Below are 25823 nucleotides of genomic sequence, written 5' to 3'. Positions count from 1 at the left end.
AGAAGTGAGGTTCTTACCCACGAAAGCTTATGCTCCCAATACTTCTGTTAGTCTTAAAGGTGCCACAGGACCCTCTGTTGCTTTTAAAGATTCAGACTAACACGGCTACCCCTCTGAACCTTGTGAATGATACTCTGTCTACTTGAACTATAGCTGATTGCATGACAGGCTTCAGGTAGTCCATCTGAATTTTAAGTGATGAGTTAGTGATATATTGGATGAGATAACAGTAACTTAGGGTACATTTGAAGTATCTTACATGTTTTAAACAAAGGCTTATGCTGAATATTTTGTAGCATTTTGAATGGGGATAAACTGATTTTGAGAAGCTTTAAATGTTTTAAGGTTTACACATTTTTGGAATTCTATCTGTAGATTACACTGCAGGGTCTTGCGATGAATAGACTTAGTATCTGTGTAACAGGAAACAAAACTGTTTGCATCAAAATATTTAAACCAGAAAACGAAAAACCTGGAATTGAGTTTTAAAGGAATAGTTGAACTGAAATAAATAAAGATGTCTAATGTCTGCACTACTGATCAAAATGTTTATCAGAGATAGTTTAGAGTTAATTCTCTTGCATGTTTGTCTTTCTAGTATGGTCGGAGAGGATGATGAAGATGCAGTGAGTGATTCAGAATCGAATGAACCCGTAACAGCAGATGTGTTAGCTAAAAAGTAAGTGGTGCTGGCAATAGAATATTGACAAAATTTTAAAACTGTCTGTCTTCGGAGTAATTTCTTGGTTACGTTTTTAGTAAGAGTTGGATTTTGCCATGACTACTCATGCTGAGTAGTAGCTTCTTATGCAAGTGACACCATTGAAAACAAAACTTCTTGCAGAATAAGTTCGAACTTAACATGAGACACTAGTTCTAAATGATGGACAAAAGTATCTTTATATATACCAGAAGGTTTTTTTTATGTATACCTACAAGCTAAGTACTTAATTGTTATGCGATGTTGATACTCTGCTTCAGCACTTCTTTGTGTACATTTTTGTTAGGTTAGTGGCAGCTGAAGGTAAAGGACCCAAGATTCTAGCTCAAGAAGAAGAGTGCAGGGAGGAAGAGGAAGAGGAAGAGGATGAAGAGTTAACGCCTGAAGAACGAGGTAGGTTTTATTTTTTTCTGTTGTTGAATAGTTTTTCTTTCAGTAAGAAATGTCTGAAGAGGAGGAGATGTATCATCCATCAGAAAGATGCGGTGATCTGAAAATGGAGAAACAGCTCTCTAGAGGTGACTTAGATTCCTTATTGACTTGGATACTTCCAAGTTTGGTTAGATTAAATTGCAGCTACTAAACTAGTCTGTGAGAAAGTTCATAAAGATCAGGCTCACTTGTCTTGGAGGAGCTCTTGTAAGATGAGGGTATGGGAGTAGTTTCCACAAATGCTAGTGTATTGACCCAGAGATGGTTTTATTTTGGAAGGTTACCCCTTAATCTCCACACCTTTCAGTTGGACTTAATTAGGGCTGTCAAATGATTAAAAAAATTAATCACAGTTTTAATCGCACTGTTAAACAATAATAGAATACTATTTATTTAAATATTTGTGGATGTTTTCTACATTTTCAAATATGTTGATTTCAGTTACAACACAGAATGCAAAGTGTATAGTGCTCACTTTATATTGTTTATTACAAATATTTGCAATTAAAACTGTGATTAATCATGACTAATTTTTTAATTTGAGTTAATCGCTTGAGTTAACTAAGATTGACAACCCTAGACTTTATTACTAATACCTGTCTATTGCTATCTATATAGCACTTTTACCTCTTAATGTGCATGAAAAGCAGCTACACTTTCCAGCTAATGTAATTCCATGAATCAGCTGGGAGACGGAGCTAGCAGGGTATCCATAGCGATTCCTCAATAGGTTGTCTCAGGATAGCTTCAAAGCAGACACTACTCTGAATTAACTTGGACTATAGCATTTTAACAGAATGGTTAAGAAGTAAAACATCTTGGGTTTCAAACCCAGGTGTTTGATGTTGACTGCAGAGAGGTATTGCTGTTCCTCGTTTTTTCTGGTCCCACTTCTCCACTTCTAGAGGGGTTCTTGGGGCTGCCAAGAAGCAAAGATTAATATGGTTGTGGTGAATTGTCATACCCTAAGCAGGCACCTATTTCATAGGGAAAAACTATGGCACATGTTCAGAGGCTGGGATCTTAGGGAAGGGTGGAAAGAGGTTTTCTTCTATGTTTGGAAAATATGCCCCTGGTAGCTGCCTCTTGGCAATTAGCCGGCAAGCAAGTTAAGCCAGCTCTAAGGCTTGATCTGCTGGCCTCTGCAGTGTTTTGGTCAAGTTGTCTATAGGACTAAAGAGAAGTTAGTCTTTCATCACTTATTCCTTTGCATTCCCCGAACGAAGAGTTCCCATGTGTTTTTGTTTGGTCCAGATTTAGTCACTTACATTTGGTGAGTAGCAGTCAGTCTTTTAAGACACCCTCAAATCCATTCAGATTTCCTTCTTTTGGGAAGAAGCTGACTAAAATACATCAGGATTTTTTTCTTAGTATCACCTCCATAAGTGTTTACGGGCAATTAAGTGGCAACAAATCTAATTCTTAAATAATTGTTCTTCCCATATTTCCCGGGGCTGTATCTCTAAATCTTCCCAAAACAGAGACAATCCCCTAGTAAGGACATGTGAGGAGTAAGTTGTGCCCCACTCCACTGAGATGACTTATTTTCACTTGGCAAAATTTTTATGGCCACCTTGTTAATTGTTAGTTTGACTAGTAATGAAGAGCACTAAGCTATAGTTTGCTAACACAGAATCCTTCCATAGAGTATTTTAAACGACTTACTTAAAGAAAACATTTTAAATTCAAAACATACAATAACGTAAATGACATAAAGATTACATACACTCTGGGAGAGGTAACTCCTACCTGGCAAACAGTGATATGTTGGAATGTTTCCAAAGAACTAGTGTAAGAATATATCTAAGAATATTTTCCTGCTCTTTCCACAGAAAAAAAGAAACAGTTTGAAATGAAGAGAAAAATGCACTACAACGAAGGACGAAATATCAAATTGGCTAGGCAGCTAATTGCAAAAGAACTACATGGTGAGGAGGAAGATGAGGATGAGGATGATGACGAAGATCAAGAGATGCACGATGCTGTAGATGTAGAAAACATGAATACAGAAACCCCTGAACCTGGTGAGCAACTAATAGTCAAAGGACTGTTTAAGCATGGTGGTCCTTTGAACTGCCAGAAGTGCAGAAAAGCAAAGGGGTTTACCCTTCTTTTCCACTCAGTTTGTAGCCACAAAGGCTGAGAATATCTCCTTCCCTATGCTATATTTATATAGCATCCATCATTGTAGTATCTAGGCACCATCTTGTCATTTAGGTTCTTAGCTTTAGAAATACACCAAATTCGTATTGTTGATGTCCCAAACCCAGGGGTTCTTCATGGTGACACAATGGACAAGTAAGCCCATGTGTTTCAAACACTTCAGAAGTTCTCTACAGCCAGTCCTACTTCCACTGAGCAAGCTGACCCTTGTTGCAGCAGCTGCCAGTACTTTTACTGAGGTGGGAGCAGGACCTGTACTGATGACTAAAATAAACACTGTAAATAAAATTAAATAAATAAATTGTAAATTAATGGAGATATCCCATCTCCTAGAACTGGAAGGGACCTTGAAAGGTCATCGAGTCCAGCCCCCTGCCTTCACTAGCAGGACCAAGTACTGATTTTGCCCCAGATCCCTAAGTGGCCCCCTCAAGGATTGAACTCAACCCTGGGTTTAGCAGGCCAATACTCAAACCAATGAGCTACCCCCCCCCCCGTAATACCAATATGTATTATTGGGCATGTAGGAGTGTCTCTTTGCACTTGCTTGCCACTCTGCTGCCATACTACCTTGTGGGCTGGCACCACACCTCATACGTACTAATATAGTGTTAGAGTAGAGCAGAGCAGGTCTCTACCATTCTAGCTAAAATCTTCCTCTTAACATTACTGCAACTTTGCAACTAAGCAGTTAGGACATTGGTATGTGGTTTCCTGTTTTATAAAATGACTTTACATTTCTGTATTTGCACTGAGAAGACCAGCCTCCCTGCCATCTCACCTGCTGGAAGAGTTCTGTGATTTCTAGCTGGGTGCTGTTTATGGAATCTGTTTCAGGGCTCCATTCTTTGTATCAACTTCTGATTAGCAATTTTTTATAAATAGGAAGTTTATCCCACTTCTAGCTGTTGGGGTGGGGGGGAGGGAGAGAGTGAGCGAGCACGCTTTCTCTTTCTATCGCTAAGCTTCTTGTCTGCACTACTATACCCCTCTGCTCCTTTGCCCCAGACTGTTTTTGGGGTGTCCTCCCCATTAAGAATTATAGTGCCTACTTTTGCTGCAGCACAGCTCTTTGAAACAGCTTCTGTGGGCATCATGAAATTGAGGTGTGCTCCCTCCACCCCATTTCACTGGTGCTCGCAAGACTGTAGTAGCCATGAATCTGAAGTCTTAACCTTGCTGAGCTGCTGCTTGGCAAAGCTGTGAGTAGCAGAGGCACTAGAGCTGTCAGCAGACTCTGGAAGGTGCTGCGTTAGTTTACATCTAGTTGATATTTGGAAGGTTTTCTTCCCAACAGTATAAACTACAGGCTTTTGTAAAATGAGAAATTCTACAGAAATGGTCTAGGCTCCCACCCTCCCCAGGAAAGGTGACTGGCACTGCTATTTTCAATTCTTGGCTATAAATCACAAATTTTGGTACCAATATGTATTACTGGGGGACTAAAGCTCACAATAACTGCTCCTGGGAAGTCGTCTTATATCATTCTCAGACCCACTGATTGTTTAGCTTTCTATGGTAATGCATAGGGCCCTACCAAATTCACGGTCCATTTTGGTCAATTTCACAGTCATAGGATTCAAAAATTCATAACTGTCATGATTTCAGCTATTTAAATCTGAAATTTCATGGTGTTGTAGTTGTAGGGGGTCCTGACCCAAAAAGAAGTTGTGGGGAAGCACGAGGGGGTCACGAAGTTATTATAGGGGGGTTGCGGTACTGCTACCCTTCCTTCTGCATTGCTGCTGGCGGCAGTGCTGCCTTCAGAGCTGGGCAGCTGGAGAGCGGCAGCTGCAGGCTGGGAGTCCAGCTCTGAATGCAGAGCCGCCACCAGCAGCAGTCTGAAGTAAGGATGGTGTGGTATGGTATTGCCACCCTTACTTCTGCGCTGCTGCCCACAGAGCTGGGCCCTCAGTCAGCAGCTGCCACCGTCTGGCCACCCAGCTCTGAAGGCACCAACGCAGAAGTAAGGGTGGCAATACCATACCATGCCAGCCTTACTTCTGTGCTGCTGCTGGCCGTGGCTGTGCCTTCAGAGCTGGGCTCTGGCCTCCAGCCGTCCAGCTCTGAAGTCAGCGCAGAAGTAAGGGTGACAATATCTCAGCCCTCCTAAAATAGCCTTGAGACCCCCCTGCAACTCCCTTTTGGGTCAGGACCCCCAATTTGAGAAACACTGGTCTCCCCCATGAAATCTGTATAGTATTGGGTAAAAGCACACAAAAGACCAGATTTCACGGGGGGAGACCAGATTGCACGATCCGTGATGCGTTTTTCATGGCTGTAAATTTGGTAGGGCCCTAGTAATGCATAATCCTAAGCCATATAATGGCTATTTACTAGAGCTTCACTCTCCAGGGGAAAGGAGGACACGAATAGGCATCTTTATGGCCTTTCTCCGTGGCTTGAAGCTGCCATCTTCTTTCTGCTCCCTGCTATAAAGCAGGGAGGCAGCTCCGCTCCCCAGCTGCGCTCTCCAGGGGAAAGAAGGGCACGCCTTTGCAGCATTTTTCCATCTCTGCTGTTTGACATCACTCCATCCTGCTTCATAATCTGATTTCTGAGCTGCATCTGGTAATTATCAATTCTTGACTGACTGCTCGTGCCCAATTAACTGTATACGTTTCTAACACTTTATTTATACCAGCTTACCAGTCCAGTAACTCTCCTAACTATTTCAGCTTGAGTTTTCCTTTTTGTGAACTTGTTGCTTAACTTTCTGCAGTTTAGTTTATTCTTTCATTTATATCACTTTGCCTAATCAGTGAAATACTTCACCTTTTAATCTCTACGTAATAGGCTGAATATCTGATTCACTTTTGCTCCGTTTGCCTAATTATTTTTCTCTTTAAAATCCAATAACTCTTCATTTTTATCTTTGCTGGTAGATTGAAAGTTCTCCCTTGAGTAACTGATTATATGTATAGTTTTTGGGGGAGCAGGAATGATAAAAGGGGAATGAACTTTAAGCAAACCTGTGTTAGTAAATGTCTTGTCCCTGTCTTAAATTCCTACCAGCCTTCTGAAAATTGTCTGCAATGAGGCTAATGTTAAGAGAACTGACAGCTCTTAATTAGGCTTTCAGATTTAATAGGTCCACAGGCAGGCAACAACTCTTGGTTATTCTTTAAGTGATCGTGGACATATACATTCAACTGTAGGTATATATTCAATGCACTTGAGTTGGCGATTTTGCCAGCAGTACCACGAAGTGGCGCACGTGCCCAAACTCTCCTCCTGTGTTGAGCTGAGGACATTAATAAAAGGGGCATTGTCTCCACTCCTCTCTGTTCCTTCTTACTGCCTATGGTGAGAGTAGCAGCTCCCCGTAGCTATTTAGCTTTGGTTCACTAGCCTCTCTAAAGAGTTCTTCTCACTTTATATAGTTTTAGTTAAATTTAGTATAGTATAGTTTAGGATAGTTAAATAGTATGTTGTTTCAGGAACTGATTAATTTAACATGAAAAAATATCCAGGGTTTAAGCAATGTGCCACTTGCAGGACCATGATCCCTGTCACAGGTAGGTACAAAATCTGCTTAATTTGTCAAGGTGGGGGAGACCTTCAGTTTGTACCTCCTTCCATACCACAACAAAGAAAGAGAAGTCTTCTTCGGAGCTGGACCCTGACCACAAGAGGACAGACTCTCCATTTACAAAACGTGCACAGCTTTGAGACCAAAATTCAGAGAGAAACGCTACTCTTCATCATCCCAAGTGGCTTCCTCAAAGTGCTGTAAGCTTCCATCAGCTGAGTCTCACAGACAGTCAAAGTCCCACTCTTCATCTCTCAGACAAGCCTCCAGTAAATGCTCTGCTGACTTGAGGTCTGGTTGCAGGCACCATTGCTCACCAGGACCATCGAGACCGGTGTCTTCACTATTGCCATTGGCTCTGGCACTGTCGGCTCAGGTGGCTGAAAAATTACCTCTTTGGTGCAGTCAACTTCGCTGGCCTTCCTTGCAGTGATGGACCTCTTATGTTTGCAGGTATCAGACTCTCCTTTGTTACAGCATCCGTCACCAGTGGTGTCAGTGTCTGCACAGTCTGTGTTTACCAGCACGGCTTCATCTCTTTCACTGGCTTCTTCATTCTTCCCCAGTACCATTGGCACCAACCTATCTGTCTGCATTTCAGCTGCCTTGACCACTTTGAGCTCCCTCGGACACTTCCTTTGTGTCAGTGCCATTAGGGCAGCACCAAGAGCTCCATGACCACCTCTTGTGTTTACTGAGGAGAGTTACATCTTCTCTTTGGACTTGGGCCACAAGAAACCAGTGTCTCCTCTGAGGTCTCCTAAGTCACATTGCAGACCTCTCTCCAGGGATACCAAATCTAAAAGTTATGATTGGCTCTCTTACAAGGAGGCCCTGGTGTGGCACCCACCACATTGGGCAGTATGAAGTGTAGAATATCCCCAAGAGAATAGCCGTACTGGGCATCTTGGACTACTCCAGTAGGGTCTAGACCTCCACCAGAGTTTAAAAGGAGATCACCTTCACCCATACCAGGGACCTCTAGGGAAGCCCCTTCTACCATTCCTTGGCCTCCTCCCTTGTTGGAGCCTACAAAAGACTGGGCAATACTAGAGGAACCTCTAGATGTTCTCTCCCTGCTCCCCCACCAAATATTTCATCTTCTCCAGAAGAGGCTGTCTCCCAGAAGTCAACATCTATTTTTCTTCTGGAGGATTTTAAAGTGTTCCAGGACCTTATGAGAAGGGTGGCAACATCTCTGGGAGTGTGGGCAGAGCTTGCAAAAAATAACTGACACAGGTAGCTAGATATCTTACAGAGCCATGCCCCGGAAAGGGTCACCCTTTCCAGCCTTGCTGGAACTGGCCAAAACCCTCCAGCAAATGTCAGCCTCTGTCCCACCCACTGCCAAACAAGCGGACAGAGGCTATCACGTTCCTTAGCAAAACTTCAGTTATTTCTTTGCCCACCTGATTAGACTCTCTCATGGTCATGGCTGCTAATGAGTATTCCAGGCTGTCTCATTCCGGGGCCACTGTAAAGTCAGGGATTTTAAAAGGCTGGACTTAAATGACAGGAAGGCCTGCACCACAGCCAGTCTTCAGAAGAGTGTCAAATTACCAGGCACTACTGTTTTAAATACACCTTTGCTAATTGGTCAGCGGTCTCCAAATTTGCAGACAGATTGCCTGAGGAGTACTGAGGACAGCTCTTGGCCATAGTTTCTGAAGGAAACTTCGCTACCTGTTCATCACTTCAAGTGGCCATCAACATTGCTGACACTGCCTCATGCTCCATGGCTGCAGCCATCTTAATTGAAGGCTCTTGTCTGCAGCCTCTTGTGTCCTGAGGAAGCTGCAAAATACAATAGAAGACTTATCCTTCAAGGGATTCAAACTGTTTTCCCAGACAACCAGTGACTCCATGCGCACCTTAAAAGATTCCTGTGCCACCCTTCTTTTAGTGGGGGTTTACACCACAGTAACAAAGAGGAAACAGTTTAAACCTCAGTTGTACTACAGAGGCTTGTATCCGCAGAGGTCTCAGACATCTTCGAAAGAAGGCCTAAGCCTCCTAGATGTTGCTAGTCAGCATCATCCACAGTGGGCCCTTCTCATCAGACGACTTCCGCTTTCAAGCAGCTGTTTTGACTGCTCGATCAAGGACAACACACTGACCATATCTCACCTCCCTCCCTATGTAAAGGAGGGACATGTCATCCGGTTCAGCTCCCTCCTGTCCCTTACCATGGACCTATCTCACAAGACTGTATTGCTTCAGGAAGTGCAGTCTCTTTTAGAATTGGGAATAATAGGAGTTCCCTACTAACACAGAGGGAAAGGTGTCTGTTCCTGGTACTTCCTGATTTCCTGGTCTTCAACCCATTCTAGTTCTACAAAAATTCAACCGGTTCATTAAGATAAATAAGTTCAGGATGATCACCCTTGCTTCCATTATCCCTTCCTGAGTGGTTGGAAAATGGTATACTGCCCGTGATTTGTAGGAGACTTATTTTGTGTGGCAATACATCCTTGCCACAAGAAGTATCTTTGCCACTCCCAGTACACAGTGCTTCCCTTAGGGTTATCATTGGCCTGAAGGATGTTCACAAGTGTATGATGGTGGTAGTGGCCTATCTGTGCTGCCTACGTGTCCAGATATTTCCTAACCTGGATGATTGTCTGGTTTGGGGAAGATCAATCACTCATGTCCAAAATTGCATCCTTGTCATGAGACAGCTGTTTTCTTGTGTAGGCAAGAAACTGAATGTAGGCAAATCAACATTACAATCAACACAATGAATAATTATTATAAGAGGCAGTGCTTGATGCTCCAGCCTCCAGGGCTTACCTTCGAATGGACAAGTTTCAGTCCATAGTGTCTGTCTGGAAGCCTTAAATCCAACCCATGGACAACAGCTTGCTTCTGTCTACAACTACTGGGGCACATGACCTTGTGCACATACGTGTCTCTGCATGTTGGACTTCACTTCAGATGTCTGCAAGGCTGGCCAATTGGACATGCTGATTTGTGTACCTGAATGAGTGCTTCAGTCCCTGGAATTGGGGTTGGACCCTCAATGTCTGCAAAATGGTTCTTTCTCTGACACTGGAACAGACTATGACCCTTGTAACAGATGGACCCCATAGCTTTTGGTGGATGCACCTCAGTCATCTCCAGGCATAAGCTGTTTGGTAATGTCGGTAGTACTTGCTCCACATAAATGTGTTGGAGCTCTGAGCTGCTATTTGAGCCTATTTGGTTCATGTTCTCATGGACAGCAAGCAGGGAGGTACAAGGTTGTCTCAGCTGTGCCAAGAAGCGATCCACCTGTGGAATCTCTGCACAAGAAACAAGGTCTTGTTAAAAGTCTGTCAGGATTGAGGTACACTACTGAAGATTGCCTCAAGTGGGGGCTTTATGAACAACATGAATGGTCAGTAAAGAAGGATATTCTCTTTCAGATCTTCCAACAGTGGGTATATCCAATAATAGACTTATTTGTGACCAACCTCAACAACAAATGCAGCAGATTTTGCTTCGGGGTGGGCTGTGGCAGGGCTGGTTCAGTGACAGATGCCTTTCTTCTCTCCTGGTCCATCATTGCTCTGTGCATTCCCTCCATCTCATCTCATTCCAAGGATACTCAGGAAACAGAAAAGAGAAAAGACGACATTAATTCTTGTGGCACCAGCTTGGCCAAGACTGTATTGTTTCACGTACCTACATCAGCACTCCATCTGGCCACCAGTAACTTTACCCCAAGTTGAGGATCTCCTGTCTGAAAACTAGATCAGGTCTCCGCGACCCAGTATCTAATCTCTCCACCTCGCCACATTGATGATTTCTGGTTGAATACTCATGAAAGATTATTCTCCCAAGAGGTCCACACCATCTTGGTGAGCAGAAGAAAGGACTCTACCAGAACCACCTATGTTGCATAATGGAAGAAGTTTTTGATCTGGGCAGAATCTCACCAGTTATTGCCTCATTACACTGAAATTAGACACATACTAGATTACCTCTTGTTTCTGATATCATCTGGCCTTTCAGTTAGTTCAATAAGAGTCCACTTGGCTTCTGTCTCTGCAGTACACCCCCGTGGATGGCTTTTCAATCTTTTCACACCTTTTGATTTCTAGATTTCCAAAGGATCTAGCCCAGCATTTTTCAAAGTTAGGGTTGCGATCCAGTACTGGGTCGCGGCATGTCAGGCACTGGGTCGCTCTGGTCAGCACTGCTGACCAGGACGTTAAAAGTCCCGTTGGTGCTGCCCAGCTAAGGCAGGCTAGTGCCTACTTGCTCCGACACCACACTGCGCCCCGGAAGCGGCCAGCAGCGGGTCCGGCTTCTAGGCAGGGGGGCCATGGGGCTCCATGCGCTTTCCCTGCCCTGAGCACTGTCTCCACACTCCAGTCGGCCGGGAACCGGCCAATGGGAACTGGGGGTGGCGGTGCCTGTGGGCAAGAGCCGGGCAGAGCTGCTTGCGTGCCTCTGCCTAGGAGCCGCACCTGCTGCTGACCGCTTCAGGTGCAGCGCGGTCTGCGGTGCAAGGACAGGCAGGAAGCCTGCCGCTGCGCCGCTGACCGGGAGCCGCCAGAGGTAAGTCTGCACCCCAACCCTGCATCTCTGTCCCCTGCCCCAGCCCTGAGCCCTCCCAAACCTGGAACCCCTTCCTGCACCCCCAGCCCAGAGCCCTGACCCCCTCCTGCACCTCAATCCCCAGCCCTGAGCCCCCTCCCACACCTGAACCCCTCATTCCTGGCCCCACCCCACAGCCTTCACCCCCTCACCCCAACCCTCTGGCCCAGCCCTGAGTCTCTCCCCTCCCCAAACTCTTCATCCCCAGCTCCAGTGGGTCACGGACATCAACAATTTTCTTCAACTGGGTCCCGAGAAAAAAAGTTTGAAAACCACTAATCTAGCCAACGTCTATCCTTCTGTTTTGATCCAGTACCTTCATGGGATCTCACTCTAGTCCTATACAGATTTATGGATTCCCCCTTCCACTTCTGGCAACAACTTCTTTACCACTATCATCTCTCCAAACAGCATTTTGGGTGGAAGTCACATCTGCAAAGAGAGTTTCAGAACTTCAGGCTCTCCTAGCTGACCTTCCTTTTATGGTTTTCCATAAAGAGAAATTTTCTGTTAGGCAGCACCCTAAATTTATTCTAGTGTTAGGTTTCCATCTTAATCAAAGCATCCATTTTCCAGTATTTTTCCCGAAACCCCACACATCCAAAACTAAAGAAAGATTGCACCTTGGATGTTCACTGAGCTGTGGCATTCTACTTGGACTGCACAAAGTAGTTCAGATCCTTCCCCAGACTTCGTGGCCTGTGCTGAGACAGTTAAATGTCAACCAGTTACAGCTCAACACATTTCCCATTGGATTTTGGAATGCATTTTACTTTACTGTGAGCTTGCTAAAGTCTCACCTTCCCCAGGGATGACAACCACTCTACAAGGGCTCAGTCCACTTCTTCAGCCTTCCTGAGCAACATTTCATGTAGTGGACACCTGCAAGGCAGCAATGTGGTCATCTGTACGTACCTTCTCGAGACACTAGGCTATTACTCCATCTTCATGAGTTGATGCCCACTTCAGCAAAGCAATGTTACTGTCTCTTTCCATATAATCCACAGTCCTGCCGCCTGGGAAGGAACTGCTGGTGAGTCACTTGCAATGGAATATATATGTGCCCAATCACTCAAAGGAGAGAAAAAACTGTTACTTACCTGTTCAGTAACTCTTGTTCTCCGAGATGTGCACGTATACGTTCAATGACCTTCCCATCTTCCCCTCTACTTCAGACATTTAGATATCTGGTGGTGCCAGGAAATAGAGAGGGAAGCTGCAATCACACCCCTTTTATGCCCTCATTTTAGTGTACAAGGAGAGTAGGGGCGCATACGTCACCTAGTGGTACTGCTGGCAATAGCTTCCAACTCCAGGCACACACATACCGGCAGTGGAATGTATATCTGCACACACCTCTTGAAGAACAGCAATTACTGTATAGGTAAGTAACTGGTTTTTTTTCCAGAAACTCTCAGACCAAAATAACTCCCTTCTCTCTCTCTCTCCCCCCCCGCATTTTGTTGAAGTGAGCCTACTGGAGATGGTATCCCTATAGGTCATCCTATATGGCCTTAAAACATTGTGTTTGGACAAGAAAACTGCTTGCATCATAATCATAAATCTGGGACAAATTTCCACAGGGCTAAAATAGCTGCTGTTTTACAGACTTCATCCTTGCATTTTTACCAGCTTTGTTAATCTCCTTGCTTTAGACATGCTGTTCAGTTGGGTAACTGGTCATTATTTATTAGATTAGATCTTTCTGGAACTCAATCAAAGTGCTATTGATCTTATTCCCAAGGCTGCATCTTTGGACTCATAAGAGTGTTTCACAACTCTTCTGGATCAGGATCCAAATAGCTGCAAAAGAGTGCCCACATTGATGTCTTTCTAAAAGATCTACTCTAGTTCAGCTGCAAGTTGTTAGGCTCTATAGCGTACAAATATTAGGCTTACATAGCAAGGAAGGCTAACTTCTTCCATTGCTGGATTTACTGGGTGAAATTCTGTGGCCTGTTATGTGGGAGGTAAGACTAAGTTTCATAGTAATTACTTATGGGCTTAAAATCTGAGTCCGTATAATAGTCTCCACCCAAAGTTTCTGATAAGGCATCTTCTGTTTTGGCTAGTAAGGAAACTGATACATCCTGTACTTTTTCCTGTGTTGGCTTTTAGTCAAATTTCTGTTGAGCCTGTGGCTTTTCTTAATTCACATTATACCAGTGAGAGTCTGTTGATGAGGTTTCTCATTCATCTGTCATATCTCTGAGATGGCATATAGATCTAGCAGAGTCTTCTAATTTTTTCTCTTCTCCCATGGTGTGTAAGTGTGGGGTATCTCTTACTCTCCTGGGGGAATGATTTGGCTGTCTAAAGTCTCTGTCTTAGGAAGCTGATTCAGTTATATTTGGGTGTGAAGATCTGGACTTTTCATCTGTGCTTTTGTGAAAAAGCGGAGTAAAACAGTGTCTTCAACATTTCCTCTTGGTTAGGACTCCAGGGAGTGGCAGAGTCCATTGGCAAACATGTGACATTATGTTCATGACTATCCCGTCATCCTTTTTTATACCACTCCCACCCTATGCTCTCTTCCTTCTGTTTTATCCAGAGATTAATGAGTTTTAACCCTACCTGTCCAGTGTCCTTTTTCTGCATTGTCAAAAGGTGAGGCAAGTGTATCACCAGAACTGAGGTCTTAAAGGGATATTGGTCTTACTCAAGCTCCATCCCAGGTCCTGCTAATTGAAGAGTGGCCCTTATCAATTATAGGCTTGACTGACTCAGGTTCCAAAATACTCATACCAGAGATAAAATGGGAAAACCGCAGTTGTACTGTGTGCCCTCTGAAATCTCCCCTCTGCAGATCAGAGTCCTGGATAGAACTGGGTGCCATATAGGCAGCTCCCAATGCAATTGTTCATTGATTTTTTCCCTCTAGAAACAATAGGGCCCCTAGTTACGCTTTTGTCCTTGCTGAGGTTTATAGCCTGGGCTCTGAGTTTGGGCTCCAGTTCTCACTGGTCTGTTTACATCTGCTACACAACCTAGGCTTATTTCCAAAAGGCTAGGTGGGATACCAGTCCGATTGTTCCTGTCTTTGAAAGGGGAGATCATCTTGGCCTGGCTTGCTGTGGTCTAATTAGCCTGGCATATTTGGCTGGCAAGCTTTAGGTGCCTAAACTGGCCCTCCTCAGAGGAGGCATTGTCACTTTTCTGTGAAGGACAGTCTGGTTTGTTTTACTCTGGTCGGTCTACAATAGACCACTGTATTGTTTTGAATAACCTATTAAGCACGGGAAACTTTATTTTATAGATCTAAAATCTGCTCAGGACTGAGTCACAAACTTCTATTGTATGGAATTCATGCGGCTGTGGAAAATTTTGTTTAGTGACTGTAGTCAAAGCTTTGCCCTGTAGCAAGGTTTTGTAGGTTAGATGTGGCTGCGTTGGCAGCTTGACTATGGCCTTGGCTACACTGGCACTGTACAGCGCTGCAACTTGCTGCGCTCAGGAGTGTGAAAACGCCCCCCCCCCCCGAGCGCAGCGAGTACAGCGCTGTAAAGCGCCAGTGTAATAAGAGCCTGCAGCGCTGCACACTCCCTCGCAGCGCTGCAAGCTACTCCCCTCGGAGAGGTGGAGTACATACAGCGCTGCGAGAGCTCTTTCGCAGCGCTGGCGGCGTGACTACACTCGCGGTTCACAGCGCTGTCGTGGCAGCGCTGTGAAGTCCCAAGTGTAGCCAAGGCCTAATCCTTTTCCTGTAGCAAGGGGGTCAGGGCAGGGAGCCTTTCTTTTTTTTAAACTTCACATCAGCTCCACAAAGGATCATATCACTCCCCCATTTGATTGTTCAAAAGACTTTATCCTTGTATCTTAGACTCCATTTGGAGGCTGTTAACACTCCCCTCCTCCCCCCCCCCCCCCCACCCCTTTTAAGTTGGGGTCTTCAAATCATTTATCAAAGACAAAAGTCCTTATTCTTGGTTCTAAGTTTCCTTGTTTGTTCTAGCCACTAGACAGTTTCTTTGAACCAATTAATGTTTATTTAGGACTGCATTCTGCTAAGGTGGTAAGTGGGAAGCATTGTTTCTTGGTATTTTCTTAAGTCCTCTGGGATTTGCAAGATGGTGTTACAGTTACTTATGGGGTTGAATTAAGATAATTCTTTTGATGTATTGTGCGTGTTTAATACAAAAGTTTCTTCCATAATATTGTGTGGAGCTGAAATTTGGGTGTGTCTGATTCAGAAATCCTTTAAGGAAAATTTTAGAAGTCATGGGTGATGTGCTAGTTTCTTTAATTCATATAGCATGGTGAGGCTGAAATAGCAATTGAGGGCATGTGTTAATTGTAACTATACTTATGCAGCCTTTCACTATAGTACTGTGCTGCTTCATTGCAAAACTCTATATAGTAGGTCCACCCAGGATTGAGCTAAAAAGTGATAAGTATGCTTATGTTTCAGGAATCGTGTATCTTGGGCTCTGCAAATGAGTAGCTTCTAAGAAATTTTATAGGATATATCAGGGTCCCACATAGCACATGAGAACATAGGATCTTTGCTGCACTGTGTATGTGCTAAGAGGTGCGTTTTTTTTCAGCATTTTAGGATGAAAATAAAGTGAACTATTTGGGAGGGGTTTGGTAGTGGCTGAGGTCCCAGAAAAGGGGGGAGGGATAGCTCAGTGGCTTGAGCATTGGCCTGCTAAACCCAGGGTTGTGAGTTCAATCCTTGAGGGGGCCACTTAAGGATCTGGGGCAAAAATCAGTACTTGGTCCTGCTAGTGAAGGCAGGGGGCTGGACTCGATGACCTTTCGGGGTCCCTTCCAGCTCTATGAGATAGGTATATCTCCACATGTTATTTTTGTGTTATAAAAAAATGCAGGTTGCGGAGGGTATGTCTACACTGCAACGTAAGCCCAGGGTTAGTGGAACTTGAGTTAACAGACCCTGGGCTTGTTAACCTAGGTCTTGATAATCTACACTCATTTGCTGCATCTACACTGCAAAGTAAAAGGGCTTGCACCTGGGTCCTGGCTTGACCTGGGTCGGACCCTCCACGCTGATGGGGTCCTGGAACCCTGGATTAGCACAATTTGTATGTAGATGGAAGGGGACGGGGTAGGCTTGAGTCTGAGTTCAAACCCTAGGCTTACATTGCAGTGTAGACATATCCTGAGTCAAATGTTTCAGGGTTGCCAAATGTTACCTCTGCTCTTTGTGGCAACAGAGGAAGGCCTTGTGAGTGCATGTGGTTCAAACCATGAATATTTAAATCTGTTTTGTAATCTCTCTCCTTTTTTCTGTTATACAGCACATGCTACTAGTGACCAGCTGGAGAATAGAGCGCACATCATAGAAGAAATCTGTCCAGAACTGTAACTGCTTGTCAAAGCTACAAACTTATACAGTGCTTCATGGTTTTGCGAATCTTAAGTATTGAGAGGCATATCAGTTATAGTGTTGTATTGCCAAGAATGTTAACTTTACAGACTCTTTTATATTAGGCAGAAAAGCTGCCTAACTGGTTATTCTTGTGCCTAGTATTTCATGGAGAGTACTGCTTCATAATCCATCAAACCAGAAATTTGACAAATTAACTTGCATAGCATATTGTCACTCCACATGCTTTAAAACATACAAAAAATCAGTATCTTTGGTTTTGTTGATTATTTATTTGACACTGTTCTAGATGTGGTATCTCTTGTAGTAGAAGGGTTTTGGAATTCAAGAGCCAAACAGTACAGTAAATTACAGGTTGATATGTATTATCAGGTGAATTTAGCAGTTAAAAAGGGATTATTTTAGTAGTGTAACTTTTTGTAGAATTTTTCTGACCTGTTAATCTAGATGTCAGTATGTCATGACTCATATTTTCTCAATCTTTATAAGAGAAGAGCTGAATTATTTTTGTGGTTTAAAAAGAAATCTGTTTGGAATAGGTTACTAGTTCCTGATTAAGACAACACTAACAACTGGTGGGATATTTGTACACTAGAGATGTGCAGACATTGATTTTGCATCGAATTGTGATGATCTCTTCCCTTGGGGATAGATGGGTTTTGGAACTTTCCTTATTTATCTGTTCAGATCTCCAAACTTCTCTCCAATATTTTCCACTTCAGGCCCCCCAAACGTCACTCTCTACTGATTCCCTTCAGATCTGCCTTAGAATCCTTTGCACCTTCTGACTTGCTGTGACATGAACTTATGCTGCTAGCATCTGAGGATAAGTAGTTGTGTGAGCAAATCTACGTCAGTACTAGGGAGATGGAATGGCGTAGCTTTGTATCATGCCAGCCTTCCACTCCACCTAGGTAACTGCTGATGACCTAATTCCTTCTTGGGACTTGTAATCTGTATATTGAAAACCACTGGTTTAGAAATTTCCTGATCCAATGTAACTTGCAGCAGCTGCTTTTGTAAGATGAAGGCTATTTGGAAGAACAGAAGGGAGGTTGTCATATAATGTATAATTTACGTGCTGTTAACAGTGTGGTTCTATAGCCCTGATGGAGAGAGAGTTCTGAACCTGCAGTTTACTGTAAACAATAACATCCCACTCAAAAGATCTTGACTATGGTGTGGATGTACTAGTATTCAGAGTAGCACTTGGTTTTATTCTGCAAATGAAGTACACTTAAAGCTGTGGGTTGGTCATGGAATATTTTGTATTCAATTATGTCTGTATTTCTCTTAAATTTGAACTAAATTTGATACCTTCCAAAAATCCATAATTATACGGACCTATTTTAAAATGACTTCCTGTCCACTGTATTTGTGAAGTCTGAATAAAAGAATGAAAAAGTTACTTTACAATTATTTTGAACTCACGTGTGAGCGTTTCTGAAACACTAGAATGCCATATTTATCACTGGAAAAATATAATCACGTGGAATGTTTCAGTAGACTGAATCACCCAAAAGTGTGCGGGTGAGCTATACCAAATTAGTGTGTGGATTCCTAAGTCTCTGGTTAATGTTCCGTTTTGTAGATAGCTATGTTGCCAGCTCTTGTAATGTTTAGTATTTCTTAGCCCCAGCTCCTGGATTTGTGTGATTAGTGAGAATTTCAAGTTTCATTATGATTAATAAAAAAATTTCTAGCCCTCATGGTTGCGGAGTGAAAATTTGAAAACTTGAATCCTAAAGGCTCAATCATGAAAAGGCAAACAAAAACCTCATAATCTGGTTTGATTTCTGGCTAAAATTGTCTTTTCCATTAATTGGAAGTAAGGAGAGATTGAGTGATGCATCTGTTTTTGCTTGATTATATGAAAAATAGTTGCTTTATTTGCTACTGTTTTTCCAGTCAGTCTTTTTTCCTTTTTTAAAAAGATCAGTTATAATTGCAAGCATATTGACTGATACTTGATTCTGGTCACTTTTGGCTAAATCCTGAGATGCTGGGGCTCCCATGAGAGGTGAGGTAATTAGTGGGAGCTGACATCCATTAGCTTGATTAACTTCAGGAGTTGAAGGGTACATAGCACTCAAGGATTAGAACTGCTCCAGTTCTCTTGACAGATGAGAATTTTTAGCATCCGTTTATATAAGAAAGCACTAACTGCTAGACACCTGTGTCCATGAAGGATGGCGTTCCCTTCCTTCCCCTCTCCTCTCCTCCCACTGCCAAAACAAGAGCCAGGATGTGTCTGTTCTTTGCTGTGCTTGTCTTCCTAAATGTGGCAGTTTATATTGTTGGTTTGTTAGATTTACAGGGCTGCTCTGTGGATGGGTTGACATTACTTACGAACACATTGTCCAGTTACAAGAAAGGAGCTTAAACAGCTGCTGAATGGTGTTGACTCACTCCATAGCAGTGAAGCTACAGTTTCAATGTTGCATGTGCTGTCTATCATTCAGTGTCAAACATGGCAGTTTCTATAGACTACTTTGGGCCAAAAAGTGAGCAGTTTAAGCCACTTGTTCTCTTTTGTCGTCGCCGCCCCCCCCCCCGCCCTTTTCCATTCTTGCTTGTACAGAATTGCATTTACAGCTAATGCCCCAAGGAGGGCTGTTAGCATCCTCAGTACTACCTGGGAAGGATTTTATTTATATACACACATTGTTTACTTTTCAATAAACAAAGGTAGATCCTAAAAAGAATCTGTTTTCCATGACAAGCCATAAAACACCAGGTACGGGTGGGCTGTGCCATCTTGGCGGGGGGGTTATCTTGAATTGCTGATGCACCCCTAGCTTTCATTAACTTTGAGCAACTTGTTGTTTTGGGTTCATAGGCCCTTTGATGACTAAGGGCTCTTCAAAAACAAGCTATGCATGATCTCCCTGATACCTCAATTAGAGATAAATTAAGTACAACTGAAATACAAATCTATCTTTTTCTTAAGTGGGTTTTTATTTGTAAAGAAAATATAATATAGAGGATCATCTTTAAAACTTGCCATCACTATATAAATATGATTGTGTGTATATTTTCTGTTTTATTGCTTGTGGTTGGTTCATTTCATTTGCTTTAGGCACAACTTGATGTTTCTTAAAAGTAGTTTCAATCTGGAACTGGGATTACTTGGCTTTATCCACACCACTATCTCAAGACATTTTAAAGGCTAAAATTAAGTAAATTTGTTTAAAAACTTGTGATTATTACAATGCAGTATATATAGTTTTTTTTTAAAAAAAACTGTACAAGGTACCTGCCATTTGTTGTAAATCTGCCATATTGAAAAATAGCCCACCTTTTGAGAGGTGGGGAAAAGGAGAGGAAAAGGAAAAAAGTCTCCTTGGCTTGTCTAATAGGAAGAAGATAGTAAGATTGCTTATGGACTTGTAATACCATGGTGGTTGTCGGGTGCTGAGTACTGCAATGTGGTGTATAAAAGCAGAGACAGAATGTTACGACTATTTACTTAGAAATTGGAGAATAGTGCTCCTAAGAAACTGTTCTGCAACACTTTGCATGATAAGTATTTTCTACATTTATTTTTTAAACCTTTTGTTTGTAAAATGAATACAAGATGTCAGTTGCTGGAGAAATAAGTTTCTGTAAATAAACTTTATACTAGACTCTTGTGCAAATAGCATCATTTAAATTGTTCATTAAGAACATTCTTTTGGCTTTAACCCACTGATGGAATTGTTTATTGAAATCTGAATTTCTTTTCATAACCTAGTATCTTGTGTTAAACTATTTGATTTGTATAGGTCCTCTTCCTCAAAATATTTTAACCTGTTTTTATAGTTGCTGTTTCATAGTAATTTCTCAAATTTAGTGACTTTTCCCACTTCACAACCAGTCTTAAATGTGAGATGCAAAGTAAATTATACCTGCCACTGCTCCCTTCTAATATTAGGAAAATCAGATTCTGACTTCTAGGGTTTTTTAAAAGAGAAAATTGGCAGTTTTTGTCAGATCTGGGTATCACAGCTGGCTACTGAAATTGATGTTGGAGCTCCACAGATGAGGGGGATATTTAGTCCTACTTTATAATTGTGTTGTAGTGTCATTAAAAAAAAAACCCTCTAATGACATGGTATCTCACTGAGTTACACCAAACCTGGTGGAGTTATGGTCTGTATGGCAGCTTCTCTGCCATCTCAACAATATGGTAGCCTATGTACGTACTTCTGCACCTACCATGCTGCCTAGCTCAACAAGGACAAGTGCAGAGTCCTGCACTTAGGACGGAAGAATCCCATGCACTGCTATAGGCTGGGGACCGAGTGGCTAGACAGCAGTTCTGCAGAAAAGGACCTAGGGGTTACAGTGGACGAGAAGCTGGATATGAGTCAACAGTGTGTCCTTGTTGCCAAGAAAACTAATGGCATTTTGGGCTATATAAGTAGGGGCATTGCCAGCAGATCGAGGGACATGATTATTCCCCTCTATTTGAGATTGATGAGGCCTCATCTGGAGTACTGTGTCCAGTTTTGGGCCCCACACTACAAGAAGGATGTGGAAAAATTGGAAAGAGTCCAGCGGAGGGCAACAAAAATGATTAGGGGGCTGGAGCACATGATTTATGAGGAGAGGCTGAGGGAACTGGGATTATTTAGTCTGCAGAAGAGAAGAATGAGAGGGGATTTGATAGCTGCTTTCAACTACCTGAAAGGGGGTTCCAAAGAGGATGGATCTAGACTGTTCTCAGTGGTACCAGATGACAGAACAAGGAGTAATGGTCTCAAGTTGCAGTGGGGGAGGTTTAGGTTGGATATTAGGAAAAACTAGGAGGGTGGTGAAGCACTGGAATGGGTTCCCTAGGGAGGTGGTGGAATCTCTTTCCTTAGATGTTTTTAAGGTCAGGCTTGACAAAGCCCTGGCTGGGATGATTTAATTGGGGATTGGTCCTGCTTTGAGCAGGGGGTTGGACTAGATGACCTCCTGAGGTACCTTCCAACCCTGATATTCTGTGATTCTATATTGATGCAGGTGGGGAATCTGCCTGGTTATCCTGTAGCATTACAGCTGTTGCTGCCAGCATGGAGGATTGTGGCCTCCTTCTACCATACTGGATTTTGTTTCCTTAGGCTAATCCCTCATCCTTGGTGTTTGTGGAGTAAACAGTGTGTATGGTAGTCTGCCCCATGGCTGTCAGCCCACCCTGTCACAAGGCATGGCCCGTTAGGATTTTGAAAGTTCTGATACCTGTATACACACGCAACGCACACGTGCCTAGGCGATATTGAGAGGAAGCCGTCCTGGGAATAAGTCTTGTCACTGTGTCCCTATGGGATTGGGGCCATGGGCCTTGCAGAGTGGGTGGGGCAAGGCTCCCCTCTCGCCTGGTCAGTTGGGGTGAACTACCTCCTCCCTCACAGCAGTGCAGACACCAGGCCAAGGTGGCCTGCTGAATCCTCTGGGCCTGAAGAGTGAAGGAGAAGCTTAGGCCCTACAATGGGCTAAATTACAACCCAGCTCAGAGGAGGAGAGCTTGGGGGCTTCTGTGTGAGAGGTGACCCAGTACAACGCCAGCGCCAGGTAGAGGGCTGGGTTAGTCTCCCAAGCACAGTGTGAGCTGGCCAGGACGCTTGTATGGACTGAGAATCGGGTGAACAGCTAATAAAGTGAGTTACACTTTGTGGAAAGACTTAATAAATCAGAGCCTCTAAGTGTTGTGAACCAATTTAGTCTGGGTAATTGACTGAAAAAACGTGTTTGGGTGCAGTGCAGTGCACCTGAGGTGCCACAGGGGGACACACTGGAGGGTAGTGCCCCATGATATAGGCACAGAATTTATAGACCAAAGGGAAATTTAGACCAGGGGTTCTCAGTCTTCTTTCTGAGGCCCCCCATATGCTATAAAAACTCCAGGGTCCAGCAGGGGTGGCCCCTCGGGGGCTGCGGACCCGGGTTGAGAACTGCTGCTTTAGAAAATCTCATGTCCCCCTCTGTACAGCCCAGGTCATCAAATTTCACCCAGACACTGCTATGTTGAACCCAATAACTTGTTTAGCTAAAGCATCTTCCAGAAAGGCATCTAGTCCTGATTTGAAGGCAGCTAGAGATGGAGAATCCACCGCTTCCCACGGTCGTTTGTTCAAATGGTTAGTCACTCTCACTGTGTCATATTTCTAATTTGAATTTGTCTGGCTTCAACTTCCAGCCCTTGGTTCTTGTTATGACCTTCTCTGCTAGATTAAAGAATTCTTAATATTTTTTCCCCATGTAGGTTGTCACCTCTCAATCTCTGATAAACTGAACAGATTGAGTTCTTTCTTGAAGTGTTTCGCTCGAAGGCATTTTCTCCAGCCCTTGAATCATTTTTGTGGCTCTTTTCTGTACCTTCTCTGATTTTTTTTTCTATGTCTTTTCTAAAATATAGACACCAGAACTGCATGCAGCATTCCAGTGTGTCATCAGTGCCTTATTCCGAGGAAATACCACCTCCCTACCCTTCTCTTTCTATGTATCCAAGAATTGCATGAATCCTTTTTGCTATAGCATGGCGCTGGGAGTTCATGTTCAGTTGTTTGTCTGCTGTGACCCCTGAATCCTTTCCAGAATCATTGCTTTCCAGGTCTGTATTCTGTAGGGATGACCTGCATTTTTTGATCCTAGATGTATAACTTTTTTTTTTTTTTGGCTGTACTAAAACCCATTTTGTTTGAATGGACACAGCTTACTAATTGATCCGGATCCTCATTATTTACCACTCTGACAGTTGTTGTCATCTGCAAATTTTATTGGCACTGATTTTATATTTACTTACAGATCACTGATAAAAACATTGAATAATGTCAGGCCTCTTACTAATCCCTGTAAAACTCCCCTAGGACTACCCCCATGAGATGTTTCCCCGGGGCAAACTCCTTTCTGACATCCGTCAGCCAGTTCTTAATTCTTCTGTGTCCTTCTGTACATTGTGTGGTGGTAAATTTTGAATCAGAATGTTGTACGGTACTGTCAGTCACGTACCCTGGGGATCCACCTGTTTTCAGGTCGGGGCTGGGAATTCTGCACTAAAGCTCACTGCAGTTGTGGGATCACCATTAAGGTCTTCCAAAATTTTGTGAGTGTCCGGGGGGCAGGGAGAAAGTTCAGGATTTGATGTACCTGAAGTGAAAAGCTGTCTGGACAACACGAAGGAAAGCAGTAAAGGGCAAAACGTTGTTCTATTTCAGCTTAACATAGTGACCTACTCAGTGTTCAGAGAGCTGGCTGAATGTGTCCCTCCCCCTCCTTAGGGTGGGACCTCAACTTCTCGCTGGCTGCCGCCTTTGGCAGCCCCCATACAGGACGGGGCTTATGCACAGAGCACCCATGCTCCCCATGGGGGAGAGGGCGCTTGATCCTCACTCTCTTGTGACTCCATGACCCATCTTGAATATCAACGAGCCCTAGGACCCTTGTGTTCCCTCTGCTTGGTGGTGGCTAGAGTGAAACTGGATTCTCAGTGGCTGTTCTGCACCTTGGGGGGAGGGGTGTGAATAAATTAGCCTCTGACTTCTAGGCATCGAGTGAAAAAGAATAGACAATGTTTAAGAAGGTATATAAAATCATGAGTGTTGTGGAGGAAGTAGATAAGGAAAAATTATTTACTTATTCCCATAATACAAGAACTAGGGACCACAAAATGAAATTAATGGGCAGCAGGTTTAAAACAAATAAAAGGAAGTTCTTCACACAGCGCGCAGTCAACTTGTGGAACTTCTTGCCTGAGGAGGTTGTGAAGGCAGGGACTATAACAGGGTTTGAAAGAGAACTGGATAAATTCATGGAGGTTAAGTCCATTAAGTCCATTAATGGACTTAATGCCAGGATGAGTAAGGAATGGTGCCCCTAGCCTCTGTTTGTTAGAGGATGGAGATGGATGGCAGGAGAGAGATCGCTTGATCATTACCTGTTAGGTTCACTCCCTCTGGGGCACCTGGCATTGGTCACTGTCGGTAGACAGGATACTGGGCTGGATGGACCTTTGGTCTGACCCAGTATGGCTGTTCTTATGTACAAAAAATGTATTGGAGGAAAGAAGAGGATTAAGTTACAAAAAGGGTAAGAATAGGAATGGGGTAAAGGGAAAACTAGGGGAACCAGAGGACAGATGAATACATAAACCCCACAACAATAATCAGTCTCCCTCAGATATCCCCTCTAGTAACCATAATGACAGGGTGCAACCACAGAGTTTCTGCAGCTGTCAGTCGTCTTTGCACACTGTCCTTTGTGTTGGAACTCTGTCCGTGAGCTGCTGAAGGCAAGTTCATACAGTCAAATAGATGCTGCAGGCCTGGCTGCTGCTTGTGTGTGGTATGGTGCCAACACAACCCTTGGATGCCGGTAAGCCTCTGCTGACCAGGATGTCCGCCTGCAGGTGCAGTATCCCTATGACTCTGTGTTGAGTCATCGTGCTGCAAGGCCAGTATCTACCAGGCTGAGCAGGCCCCTGGGCTGCTCAAACCCTGACTTTCCCCTGGCTTTGGAGCAAGGGGGGCTAACAGGAGACTAATGGACAGGCTGGGGCTCTGGGCTGCAGCACCCAGCAGGGTCAGGAGACACTTAAAGCTCAGCTGGGCACCACGCCAGGCCCAGGCTACAGACGCTCAGTCTCCTCTAATGCCCTGGATAGCACTGAAGCTTGACACCCAATTATTTTGCATCATGTGAGAGACCAGAAGGGACTTTTTTGATCCTCCCAGCGAGGGAAATCCTCTCCTTCTGGATATGGAGTCTGGGGGCACCTCCTCTATGCTCCATGCTTTCAACAGCCAAACTGTCTCAAGAACAGGTAGTTGAGGGGGGAACACCTCCTTTAAAGCTGGGCCTTTCTGGTTGGCTGGTCCCGTGGCCAAGAGTTCTCTCTCAACAGGGAGCTGCTGTTTGACGATGGAAGTCAGTGCCCTGCAGCCAAATCCCTTCCCTGAACCCTTTGTCCAATGTCTGTCATGGCTGGGGGTGCCACCCACACATAGGCTAGCCAGAGCCTGCATTTGGTTGCTTTAGCATGTCAGTCTGGTTTTGGCCCCGTAATTCCTCTTAGCCCTGGTCTA

At 43.8% G+C, this 25823-nt stretch overlaps 1 protein-coding gene across 1 annotated transcript in view; it reads left to right on the top strand.

Moving 5' to 3' along the window:
* The window catches only part of PPP1R2 (protein phosphatase 1 regulatory inhibitor subunit 2), an 18755-nt gene extending 560 nt beyond the window's left edge, over positions 1-18195 (top strand). The window contains exons 2-5 of the mRNA XM_026650145.2: positions 599-679; positions 1008-1114; positions 2986-3177; positions 16688-18195. Coding sequence (XP_026505930.1) covers positions 599-679; positions 1008-1114; positions 2986-3177; positions 16688-16755 — 448 coding nt within the window. The 3' untranslated portion in view covers positions 16756-18195. The remainder of the gene's footprint in view (positions 1-598; positions 680-1007; positions 1115-2985; positions 3178-16687) is intronic.
* Positions 18196-25823: the final 7628 nt, after the last annotated feature.

The sequence above is a fragment of the Terrapene carolina genome, unplaced genomic scaffold, assembly GCF_002925995.2.
Source record: "Terrapene carolina triunguis isolate 2854851 unplaced genomic scaffold, T_m_triunguis-2.0 Scaffold88, whole genome shotgun sequence".
Lineage (NCBI taxonomy): Eukaryota > Metazoa > Chordata > Testudines > Emydidae > Terrapene > Terrapene triunguis.
This window is presented reverse-complemented; position numbering and strand designations above follow the sequence as displayed.